This window comes from Elephas maximus, chromosome 21 (genome assembly GCF_024166365.1).
Source record: "Elephas maximus indicus isolate mEleMax1 chromosome 21, mEleMax1 primary haplotype, whole genome shotgun sequence".
Classification (NCBI taxonomy): Eukaryota; Metazoa; Chordata; class Mammalia; order Proboscidea; family Elephantidae; genus Elephas; species Elephas maximus.
Window position 1 is genome coordinate 41,136,378 of NC_064839.1, and position 13,242 is coordinate 41,149,619.

The 13,242-nt window shown below is 38.6% G+C and overlaps 1 protein-coding gene across 2 annotated transcripts in view; it reads right to left on the reverse strand.

The window, feature by feature from the left end:
* The window catches only part of CFDP1 (craniofacial development protein 1), a 145,153-nt gene that overhangs the window by 130,111 nt on the left and 1,800 nt on the right, over window positions 1-13,242 (reverse strand). For both annotated transcript variants that reach the window (XM_049864991.1, XM_049864992.1), the window contains exons 2-4: window positions 6,554-6,668; window positions 4,462-4,681; window positions 4,023-4,150 (exon numbers count right to left, since the gene is read on the reverse strand). In XM_049864991.1, coding sequence (XP_049720948.1) covers window positions 4,023-4,150; window positions 4,462-4,681; window positions 6,554-6,668 — 463 coding nt within the window. The remainder of the gene's footprint in view (window positions 1-4,022; window positions 4,151-4,461; window positions 4,682-6,553; window positions 6,669-13,242) is intronic.

Below are 13,242 nucleotides of genomic sequence, written 5' to 3' on the forward strand. Positions count from 1 at the left end.
GGTCGATAGCAGTCAGAAATGATTTGACAGCACATGACAACACCAAAAAGACTAAACGCAGTGTATAATCTTGGATGGGATATTGGACTGGGTAAGAAACAAAGGTATAAGGAACATTATTGGGATAACTGGTGAAAATTTCAATAGAATTGTATATAAAACCCACCCAGTGCTGTCGAGTTGGTTCCATAGTGCTACTCAAAGTATGGGCTGCAAAACTACCTGTTATTGGTACAAGATGGGTACAGAAATGGTATTTAGAAACGTGTTCAACAATTTGACAATGTCACAATATTCAAGACACGATCAGCAGACTCACTTCATTCAACAGAGTACAGACCAGTTCAATCAAACTGGCAGGATGAGTCACATGCCATGCGAAATTTTTCTAGTAATTCCTTTTCACTATATTTACAAAAAAGTATAGGTCTGCAAAAGACTAAAAATTCTGAAGCACCGTCCACCACAGACAGTTTAAGATTATCTGCACTAACCTTAAATTTATTGGATGTGAGAGTGACACTGTTATGAGGGAGAAAGCTCTTATACTTAGGAGACACATGCCAAACTATAAGTAAAGTATCACAATGTCTACAAGTAATTCTCAAATGCTTCATGTAAAACAAAAAGAGAAATACACATATAGCTACTGGGGGGGGGGCAAAATATTAACAAGTGTTGAATTGGACGGTAGGTATACGGGTGTTGACTGTGATATTCTTTTTTTAAATTGTACTTTAGATGAAGGTTTACAGAACAAACTAGTTTCTCATTAAACAGTTAGTACACACATTGTTTTATGGCACTGGCTAACAACCCCACAACATGGCAACACTCTCCCTTCTCAACCTTGGGTTCCCTATTACCAGCTTTCCTCTCCCCTCCAGCCTTCTAGTCCTTGCCCCAGGGCTGGTGTGCCCCATTAAGTCTCGTTCTGTTTTATGGGCCTGTCCACACTTTGGCTGACGGGTGAACCTCGGAAGTGACTTCATTACTGAGTTGAAAGGGTGTCTGGGGCCCATACTCTCAGGGTTTCTCCAGATTCTATCAAGCCAGCAAGTCTGGCCTTTCTTTTTGAGTTAGAATTTTTTTCTGCATTTTTCTCCAGCTCTGTCTGGGACCCTCTATTGTGATCCTTGTCAGAGGAGTCGGTGTTGGTAGCTGGGCACCATCTAGTTGTACTGGGCTCAGTCTGATGGAGACCATGGTAGATGTAGCCCATTAGTCCTTTGGACTAATCTTTCCCTTGTATCTTTAGTTTTCTTCATTCTCCCTTGCTTCCGAAGTGGTGAGATCAGTGGAGTATTTCAGATGGCCACCCACAGGCTTTTAAAGCCCTCCACACTACTCACCAAAGTTGAGTGTAAAACATTTTCTTTATAAACTATGTTACGCGAACTGAGCTAGATGTCCCCCAAGATCACAATCCCCACAGCCCTCAGTCCAGCAATTCAGTCCCTCAGGGAATTTGGATTTTTTTTTTTTTATGGAGCTACGATGACCTTGCCTTGTACAAGCTGTGCTGGCTTCCCCAGTATTGTGTACTGTCTTACCTTTCACCAAAGTTACCACTTATCTATTGTCTATTTAGTGTTTTTCCATCCCCACTCTTCCCCTAGCTCGTAACCATCAAAGATTGTTTCTTTTTGTGTGTAAACCTTTTCATGAGTTTTTACAGTAGTGGTCTCATACAATATTTGCCCTTTTGTGATTGACTTATTTCACTCAGCATAATGCCCTCCAGATTCATTCACGTCATGAGATGCTTCACAGATTCATCATTGTTCTTTATTGTTGCATAATACTCCACTGTCTTTATGTACCATGGTTTGTTTACCCACTCATCAGCTGATGGGCATCTAGGTTGTTTCCATCTTTTTGCTATTGTGAACAATGCTGCAACAAATACAGGTGTGCATATGTATATTCATATGATGACTCTTATTTCTCTTGGATACAGTCCTAGGAGTGGGATTACTGGATCATATGGTATTTCTATTTCTAGCTTTCTAAGGAAGTGCCATATTGTTTCCCAAAATGGCTGTATCATTTTGCATTCCCACCAGCAGTACATAAGACTTCTGATCTCCCAGCAGCCTCATCAACATTTGTCATTCCCTGTTTTATTGATTTGTGTCAATAATGCCGGGATGAGATGGTATCTCACTGTGGTTTTGATTTGCATTTCTCTAATGGCTAGTGATCGCAAGCATTTCCTCATGTGTCTGTGAGCCACCTGAATGTCTTCTTTGGTGAAGTGTTCATATTCTTTGCCCATTTTTCATTGGATTATTTGTCTTTTTATTGTAGAGGTGTTGGATTTTCTTGTAGATTTCAGAGATGAGACCTTTGTCTGATTTGTAATAGCCAAAAATTCTTCCCAGTCTGTAGGCTATCTTTTTATTCTTTTGGTGAAGTCTTTTGATGAGCATATGTGTTTAATTTTCAGACGATCCCAGTTAATCTATCCTCTTAATGCTGTGTATTTGGGCCTCTAGCGTTGATCCTATTTTTTCTTCTATGAACTTCACAGTTTTTGGCTTTATATTTAGGTCTTTGATCCATTTTGAATTAGTTTTTGTGTATGGTGTGAGGTATGGGTCCTGTTTCATTTTTTTGCAGACGGACATCCGGTTTTGCCACACCATTTGTTAAGAAGACTGTCTTTTCCCCATGTGATGGACTTTGGGCCCTTGCTGAAGATCACGTGACCCTAAGTGGATAGATTTACATCTGGGCTCTCAGTTCTGTTCCACTGGTCAATGTAACCGTCACTATACCAGTACTAGACTGTTCTGACTACCGCAGCTGGGTGAGTAGGTTCTGAGGTCAGGTAGTACGAGTCTTCCTACTTTATTCTTCTTCAATAGTGTTTTACTTATCCGGGGCAGCTTCTTCCCTTTCCATACAAAGCTAATGATAAAGTCTTTCCAACTCTTTAAAAAATGTTGCTGGTATTTGGATCAGGATTACATTGTATTTGTAAATCACTTTGGGTAGAACTGTTATTTTCACAATGTTGCGTCTACCTATCCGTGAACATGGCACATTTTTCCATTTATATAGCTCCCTTTTGGTTCCTTATAGTAATGTTTTTACAGTTTTCTTTGTAACGGTCTTTTACATCCCTGGTTACATTTATTCCTAACTTTTTTTTTTTTTTTTAGAAGAAAAACTCGGGCAGAAATTTTTTTTTAAATAATGAAAAGCTATGCCCCATACCATGCATAAAACTTATAATGCCAAAATCTTTTTTCCAAAATGTTATTTTCCCTGGATAAAATAATTGTTGGAAACTAGTAATCAGAATAAAAATTTTAGGGGAAATTACATTTTTCAGAGAACCTACAGATCTAATTACTACCAAGGAAAATAACTGTGAACACAATTAACTTATTAGCAATTCACATATTCTCAATTTACTGTAAATTACAGATCTGCTGTTTTCACATTATGAAATGTAAATAAACGAGGGAGAGGAAATTCTTAGTATGTATTCCTTACTGATAGCCAGGAGGCAAAACTGGTCAAAGCATTATTAAGCCTCTACTGGTTTTCTGAACTGTAGTCAACAAACCTCATGTGTCAATTTAAAAAATAATATGGAAGTGAGGAAATAATATTGGAACCCAATTTCTTTCCTAATACTTCTAATTCTTAGCTGATTTCAGAGGCCTCACTGGGGCTCATACTTCACAGTGAAGGAAAAGTAATTAAGGGAGAAATGACTTACCCAAGGTCATAAAGCATGGCAATGGCCAAGCAGAACTAAACACTTAGTTCTTCATTTTCTTGCTTCTGTTCAGCAGACCACTTCAAAACACCCAGAAACTACATTACCATATATGAAAGGATCTTACCAATGTTCTCTGATAATTCATGGAGCCACCATTTCCTTCAATTTATATATAACTCTTCTGAAATATTATGAAAGACTGGAATGAGGATAGATGTCTAAAATCATTTAGAAAGAGGCTCATGTTTAAAAGAACTAGTTTCAAAGTTTCTGAAGGTCACCTTACCTGACTTCTTCACCAGCAAAATCAAACACTTTGGTGATTTTGACCTTTTCTGTTTCTTTAGGCTTCTCTAGCTCTTCTACTTTGACCAACAATTTACTTGAAGTTGTCTCTTCAGTCTCCTCTCCTCTCTATAAAAAAAGGAAGAAATGTAACCGGTTTCACCAAAGGATAAAACATAAAAGAACCACCCAAGCACACCCTTCAGGGCTGTTCTTAAACCTTTCATTTACAAACATTTAAAGACATATTGGAAATTTAATCAGGAAGCCTTATTTTTCTACTATATGGAATGCTTTCCTCTTCATTAGTAGGGTTACTAACAAAAGACATCGAGTCTGACTTTTGCTGTAAGCTTTAAATCTCTATTTGTAAATAAAAGTTATCTGGGGAACTTAGGGGATTTCTGGAGAAGTGTTATTATTATTATCTCTTGAATTACCTTAACTTGTGTACTGGGGGGCACTTTTGATTTTGGTCCTACATCATTGAGAAAGCTGGCCCAGAGTTCATCCGCCTTCTTTTTTCTTGCATCCTCTGACCCGATGCCCTTTCCCTGCTCTGCAACTGCATCTTCCTCCTCGCTGCTGCTTCCTCCAGATCCCGATCTTGCATCCTCCTCCTCCTCTCCTTCTAATGAGAAGCCACCTTGTTTTCTCTTCCTGATCCCCAACAGTCACAACAAAAAGGAAAGACAAGACAGAGAATGTAAAATGATTTCAGTTATTCCTGCTTCAATTCCAAACGCAATCGTGCAAGCCCAGGAAAACTTTTAAATCTGGGTACTACTAACTAACACACTTGGAGGACAGAGCAAGGTGAGATTTTCTGGAAGAAAAAAAGAAGTGCACCTTGAGTGTTAGCATTTTCTCCAAGCACTTCAAATCAAAACATAGTGTTCAACCTCTGCATCAGGACCAGCTAATTTCACCAAGAAAACACCCAAAATCACCTCACAGAATCAATCTATCCAGAAAGTGTTCTAAGAACATACATATACCAAATATTTTTGACTTTTGAAACCTATTCCATTTGAAGAATATGTTCTATAAGAAGAACTTCAAATTTATTTGCACTGTTTCTTTCTAGAGCTTTCAGAAAGAGAGGAAAAAAAAATCAGTTTCTTCCACTTTTGGAAGATACAAAAAGCTGGAATCAGAAGAACTCAAGGACAAAAGAAGTGAGTTCAAGACTTGTAAGAATAAACTGTTTCTTAATACTATTTTGACTTCAGGTAAATTATCTGATACCTAAAATCATTTTTTTTCCTTTTTAAAAACTACAATCTGCTTTTTGCTTCAGTGCCCAGGAAGACAGAAACACCAATCAAAGTGAGGTAAAAGACTTCTATGGAAGATGCCCTTATCTGAGCTAAATAACCCGTCAGAATTTTCACATAGTTTTGGTGGGAGTGTAAATACGTACCACGTCCATGGGAAGCAATTTGCTAATATCTATAGAAAAATTTTTAACGGCATATAACCTTGAATCAAATAATTCTACGTGTATGAATCTAACTTACAGATATACTTGTACATGTACACAAAAACATATACAAAGAATACTCACTGCAGTCTTGTTTGTTGTAGTAAAGACTAGGTACAACCTAAATGTCCCTCAGTAAGGGAATGCTTAAAGCATGGTCTATCCATATAACATACTATCATGCAATCACTGAAAAGAATGACATATCTAAATGTACTGCCAATGTACCATCTCTAAGATGTGAAATAAGTAAAGTGAAAAAGAAATGCAGAGTTTGCCATTATTTGTATTTACAAAAGAGGGTAGCCAAAGACCCGTACAACACAAAAGGTAAACACTAATGTAAACTATGGATATTAGTTAAGAGTAACGTATCAATATTGGTTCATCGATTATAATGTACCACAGGAATGTAAGATGTTAATAGTTTCAGCTGTTGTTTAGGAAGCAGTGAGTTTTTTTATGGTGATGGAATACTTGGCAACGATTACTGGTGATGGCTGCACAACATGTTAATGTAATTGATATCACTAAATTGTACATGTAAAAAACGTCTAACTGGCAAATGTGGTGTTACACATATTTTTACAACAAGAAAAAAATAGGAGAGATGATGTGCAGGGGGAGGGGTGATACAGGAACTTTGTTCAGGAATTTCTGCAAACCTAAACTGCTCCAAAAAATAAAGTCTATTTAGAAAAAGAGGATGGGAAATACATACATGCTTGTACATGTGTAGAACATCTCTGGTAACATAGCTCTTTTGAGGAAAAGCAACAAGAGCTAGAGTACACACTTCTGTCCTGATAAGCTTTTTGTTTTTACCATGTGTACACATTACCTATTAAAAATTTTGTTTTTAAAGCTCAGAAATTTTTAAAGCTTGCTACAGACCAAGAATTTAACCCTAAAATATCAGCAAATGTTTCCCTCAGAGAAAAAAAGCAAGCACCCCTGTCAGTACGAAATCTACGATCAGATAAATCCTAGCAATAAGAGGGTCGTGACAACAGCCCCTGACTTCTAAGGACTTTAGAGGGTAGCATCACCTGGCCGGAATGCTCTGAGCCTTTTTTTTCCCTTTGGTTTTCTGTGTCTGCTCTTCACCATCCACTTCATCTTCCTTCACTAATTCATTTACATCATCTTCACTATACTCTCCACCTGAAATCACATAATAGGGTGGTCAGACAGACAGGAATGAAGGTTTCACATCAAGGTGAAATATTTTCATCAAGAAAAAGGCGGTTTGCACTGTATAGTACCTTCCCCTACTCATCTAAAACATCATTTTCTTAGGAAGGTTGTCTCTGTCCCTGAAGACTAGGTTAAGGTCCCTGATTCTAGGCTTCCATGCCAGTCCATACATCCCCCTCTATAATTTTAATCCTACTTCTAATGATTTAATGTTTGCAATTCCTGCTATGCTCTACACTCCATGTGGACATGGACCCTCTATGTCTCGATTTATAAGTATTTGCTGAAGCTAATTAATTAACAGACATTCCAATTCTATTAATGTACTTCTCAAAAAAGAAACTAATATACTGCATCTTAGGTCTCTTTCAAAAGCATATTTTGTCTTGTCAATAACAGAGATTTCAAAGAAGCCTAAAGAATTCCAGTTAAACAAAGAAGGAACACACACATCTACTTATCATCTTGACAATGACACCAACAAAAGAGTTGCCTGGATGCCCAGACTGAGCACATACTGTGGGCACCAGTCAATAAATCCTGCCCACAGAGATTCACCTAGCTTTTGCAAATTTCACATAGACTTTTATTTGGAACATAACTGTTGTTGTTATTGTTGTTAGGTGCTGTGGAAGTTGATTCTGATGCATAACGAACCAACGTGACAGGGTTTTCTTGGCTGTAATCCTTACAGAAGAAACCCTGGTGGTGCAGTGGTTAAGTGCTACAGCTGCTAACCGAAGGGTCGGCAGTTCGAATCCGCCAGGCACTCCTTGGAAACTCTACGGGGCAATTCTACTCTGTCCTGTGGGGTCGCTATGAGTTGGAATTGACACGACGGCACTGGGTTTGGTTTTGGTTAACCCTTACAGAAGCAGATCACCAGTTCTTTCTCCCGCAGAGCCACTGGTTGGGCTTGAACCACCAACCTTTTGGTTAGCAGTCAAGCAATGTACCCAAAAAAAAAAAAAAAGTCATGACCAAGTAATGTATTTTTCTCAGAAAAATTTACACTTACCATAAAACTTTATCCTGGAAAAAGCTGGTTCAAAATTTTAAAAAAACATTCACTGTAATCCACCATATGAACAGACTTCTAAAGAAGACCACACATGATCATATCAACAGATGGAGAAAAGGCATTTGACAAAATTCATCTCTCAGCAAATGAGGAAAAGAAGAGACCTTCTTTAAACTGATAAAAGACACCCGTGAGAAACATACAGCTAATGTCACACAGAATGGTAAAATACTGATGCTTTCCCCCTCAATACTGGCAACAAGGCAAGGGTGTCCACTCTCACCACTACTATTCAACATCATTCTGAAAGCTGTATCAAGTTCAATAAGCCAGCCACAGAAATAAAATGCATACGAATTTGAACGGAAGAAGTTAGCTATTTTTATTCACAGATGGCATGACTGTCTATGTGGAAAATCCCATAGAACCTGCAAAAATAAAGCCTGTAGAGAACTGATAAATGAGTCTGCCAAGGTTGTAGACTACAAGGTTAGTACGCAAAGATTAACTGTATTTCTATATACCAGCAATGAACAACTGGAACTTGAAATTAAAAAGACCTGAATAAATGGAGATATGTTCCAGAACACTTAACTGTGCTTATACAGAACCTATACATAGACCAAGAAGCAGTCATATGAACAGAATAAGGGGATACTCCATGGTTTAAAATCAGAAAAGGTGTGCATCAGGGTTGTATCCTTTCACCATACTTACTCAGTCTGTATGATGAGCAAATAATCTGAGAAGCTGGACTATCTGAAGAAGAATGTGCTGTATCAGGATTGGAGGAAGACTCATTAACAACCTGCGATACATTGAGGACACAACCTTGCTTGCTGAAAGTGAAGAGGACCTGAAGCACTTACTGATGAAGGTTAAAGACTACACCCTTCAGTATGGGTTACACCTCAACATAAAGAAAACAAAAATACTCACAACTGGATCAATAAGCAACATCATGATAAACAGAGAAAAGACTGAAGTTACCAAGGATTTCATTTTGCTTGGATCCACAATCAACACCCAGGGAAGTAGCAGTCAAGAAATCTGACAATGTATTGCATCCGGCAGGTCTGCTGCAAAAGAGTTCTTTAAAGAGTTAAAAAGCAAAGATGTCACTTTGGGTGACTAGGGTGCCTGACCTAAGGCATGGTATTTTCAATCGCCTCATACGCATGCGAAAGCTGGATGATGAATAAGGAAGACTGAAAAATTGATGAATTTGATTTATGGTGTTGGCAAAGAATACTGAATATATTATGGGCTGCCAAAAGAACGAACAAATCTGTCTTGGAAGAAGTACAGCCAGAATGCTCCTCAGAAGCAAGGGTGGCAAGACTTTGCCTCCTGCGCTTTGGACATGCTATCAGGAGGGACTAGTCCCTGGGGAAGGACATCATGCTTGGTTAAGTAGAGGGTTAGGCCCTCAACGAAATGGATTAAAACAGTGGGTGCAACAATGGGCTTAAACATAGCAACAACTGTAAGGATGGCGCAGGAGTGAACAGTGTTTCATTCTGTTGTACACTGGGTCACTCACTATGAGTCGGAACTGACTCAAAGGCACCTAACAACAACAACGAATACCACATACATGGACTAGAAGACTAAATATCGTTAAAATTGTCACTCCTTCCTAAACTGATCTACAGATTCAACGAAATTCCCAACAAAATCCCAGAAGGAGGTTTTCTGTAAAGATTGACAAACTGATTCTAAAATTTACATGGAAAAAAGTAAAGGAACAAGAGTGGCCTAAACAATTTTGAAAAAGAACAAAGGTGGAACGCTCTTACTACCTGATTTCAAAGCAATCTACAAATACAATGCAATCCCAATCCAAATACTAACAGCATTCTTTAACAAGATGTAAAAACTAATCATTAACTTTATATGGACAAGGAAGATGCCCAGGATAAGTAAAGCACTACTGAGAAGAAGAATAAAGTAGGAGGACTTTCACTTCCTGACCTCAGAAGCTACTATATAGCTATGGTACTCAAAGCAGTCTGGTACTGTTACAATGACACACACATTGACCAGTGGAACAGAACAGAGAGCCCAGATGTAAATCCATCCACCTACAGTCACCTGATCTTGGACAAAGGCCCAAAGTCCATCAAACGGGAAAAAGACAGTCTTTTTAACAAATGGTGCTGGCAAAACTAGATGTCCATCTGTACAAAAAAAAGGAAACAGGACCCATACCTCACACCATACACAAAAACTAACTCGAAATGGATCAAAGACCTAACTATAAACACCACAGAAGAAAAGATAGGGTCAACGCTAAAACCCAGTGCCTGCCGTCGAGTCGATTCCAACTCATAGCGACCCTATAGGACAGAGTAGAACTACCCCATAGACGTTCCAAGGAGCGCCTGGCAGATTCAAACCGTCGACCCTTTGGTTAGCAGCTGTAGCACTTAACCACTAGCTAGAGGCCCTAATACATGATACAACCATAACTAACAATACACAAACTCCAGAAGATAAGCTACATAACTGGAATCTTCTAAAAATTAAACACTTTTGCTCATCAAAAGACTTCAACAAAAGAGTAAAAAAGAGAACCTACAGACTGGCAAAAATTTTTGGCTATGACAGATCTGACAAAGTTCTAATCTCTAAAATCTACAGGAAAATCCAACATTTCTACAACAAAAAGACAAATATGCCAATTAAAAAATGGGCAAAAAAATATCAACAGACACTTCACCAAAGACATGCAGGCAGCTAAGAGACACAGGAGGAAATGCTAGCAGCCATCACTAGCCATTAGAGAAATGCAAATCAAAACCACAACGAGATGCCATCTCACCCCTACATTACTGGCACAAATCTAAAAAAAACAAAAAATGACAAATGTTGTAGAGGTTGTGGGGAGACTGGAACTCTTATGCATTGCTGGTGGTGGGAATGCAGAATGGCATAACCATTTTGCAAAGTGATATGGCATTTCCTTAGAAAGCTGGAAACGGAAATACTGTATGATCTAGCAATCCCACTCCTAGGAATATATCCTAGAGAAATAAGAGTCACCACATGAATGGACATATGTATACCATGTTCATGCAGAATTATTCACAATAGCAAAAAGATGGAAACAACGTAAGAGCCTATCAAAGATGAATGGACACGCACAATGGAATACAACAAAGAACAATGAATCTGTGAAGCCTCTCACAACATGGATGAATCTGGAGGGCATTATGCTGAGTTAAGTAAGTCAACCACAAACGGACAAATATTGTATGAGACCTCTGTTACAAAAACTCATGAAAAGGTTTACATACAAAAAGAAACAATCTTTGATGGTTACAAGGGAGGGGAGGGATGGGGAGGGAAAAACACTAAAAAGACAATATGTAAGTATTAACGTTGGTGAAGGGTAACACAGTATACAATACTGGGGAAACCAGCAAAAGTTGACCAAGGCAAGGTCAAAGAAGCTTCACAGACACATCCAAACTTCCTGAGGGATCAAATTACTAGGCTGAGGGCTGGGGACCATGGTCTCAAGGGATATCTAGCTCAACTGGCATAACATAGTTTTTATAAAGAAAATGTTTCACATCCCACTTTGGTGAGTAGCATCTGGGGTCTTAAAAGCTTGTGAGCAGACATCTAAGATACTCCACTGGTCCCACCCTGTCTGCAGCAAGGGGAAATGAAGAAAACCAAAGACACGAGGGAAAAATTAGTACACAGGACTAATGGCCCACAACAACCACAGCCTGCACCAGACTGACTCCATCCAGCACAACTAGATGGTATCTGGCTACCACCACCAACTGCTCTGACAGGGATCAAAATAGAGGGTCCCAGATAGAGCTAGAGATAAGTGTAGAACAAAATTCTAACTCACAAAAAAATACCAGACTTACTGGTCTGAGAGACCGGAGAAACTCTGACAGTATGGCCCCTGGACACCCTTTTAACTCAGTACTGAAGTCACTCCTGAAATTCACCATTCAGCCAAAGATTAGACAGGTTCATAAAACAAAGCGAGACTAAATGGGCACACCAACCAAGGGGCAAGGTAGAGAAGGCAGGAGGGGACAGGGAGGCTGATAATGGGGAACCCAAGGCCGAGAAGGGGCGAGTATTGACACATCGTGGGGTTGGAAACCCATGTCACAAAACAATGTGTGCATTAATTGTTTAATGAGAAACTAATCTGCTCTGTAAACTTTCATCTAAAGCACAATTAGGAAAAAAAACAAAGCTACAATAATCCAACCAGTGTGGAACAGAATAGAAGATCCAAAACAAACTTACACAAATATGGCCAACTGATTTTCAACAAAGGTAAGTCAACGGAAAAAGGATAGTCTCTTCAACAAATAGTGTTAGAACAACTGGACGTTCGTATGTTAAAAAAAAAATGAACCTCAATCTGTAACTCATATCTTATGCAAAAATTAACTTAAAATGAATCACAAACCTAAATGTAAAATGTAGTAAACTTTTTGGAGGAAATACAGACAAATATCTTTGTGATGCTCGGTCAGGCAGAGTTCTTAGATATGAAAACTAAAAACAAAATCCACAACAAGAAAAAAAGGAATGTGAGACTTCATCAAAGTTAAAAATTTTTGCTTTGCAAAACAGGACTATAAGACAATGAAAAGACAAGCCACAAAATGAGAGAAAATATTTGCAACACAAATCTGATAAAGGAATTGTATACAGAATATACAAAGAACTCTAAAACTCAGCAATAAGAAAAACGACCCATTTTCTAAAAATGGGCAAAGATTTGAATAAATACATCACCACAGAAGATATACGGATTGTAAACAGACACCCGAAAAGACAGTTACCTTGTTGCTATAGAGTTGATTCAGACTCACGGTGACCACATTTGTTACCGAGAAGAACTGCTCTATACATAGGGTTTTCTTGGCTATAATCTTACCAGCCAAAAGGGTGGTGGTTCAAACCCACCCAGGGGCACCTTGGAAGACAGGCCTGGCGATCTGCTTCTGAAAGAGCACAGCCTAGAAAACCCTATGAGTACAGTTCTACTTTGCGCATATGGGATCATCATGATTCCAAATCGATTCAACAGTAACTAACAACAACAATCTTTACGGCAGAAGACTGCCACTAATTATGGAAATGCACATTTACAATGGGAAACCACTAGATACAACGTGGGACCTAAGGAACAGAGAATCCAACACAGAAGGGAGACAAAGGGAACACCCAGAGTGGTGATGGCAATGGAAGAGCTGAGGTTTAAAGCTGCAACAGGCACAGCGGGCAACCAAGTCAATTTGGAGCAGGCCCGACGAAACTGAAAAATTACCTGATGAATCTGAGTATCATGAGAGATAATTTACACAATTCTTTGAACATTTAATCAAATTAGTAGCAAGCAGACAACTAAGTAACAACAAAAATGTCAGTTATTAACAGTAGAGAAACCAAGTTATAAAGGAAAGGTGCCCACAATATATCACATGGTTTGGCTGTAAATGATGTTCACACAGTCATCACAAAAAAATAAAA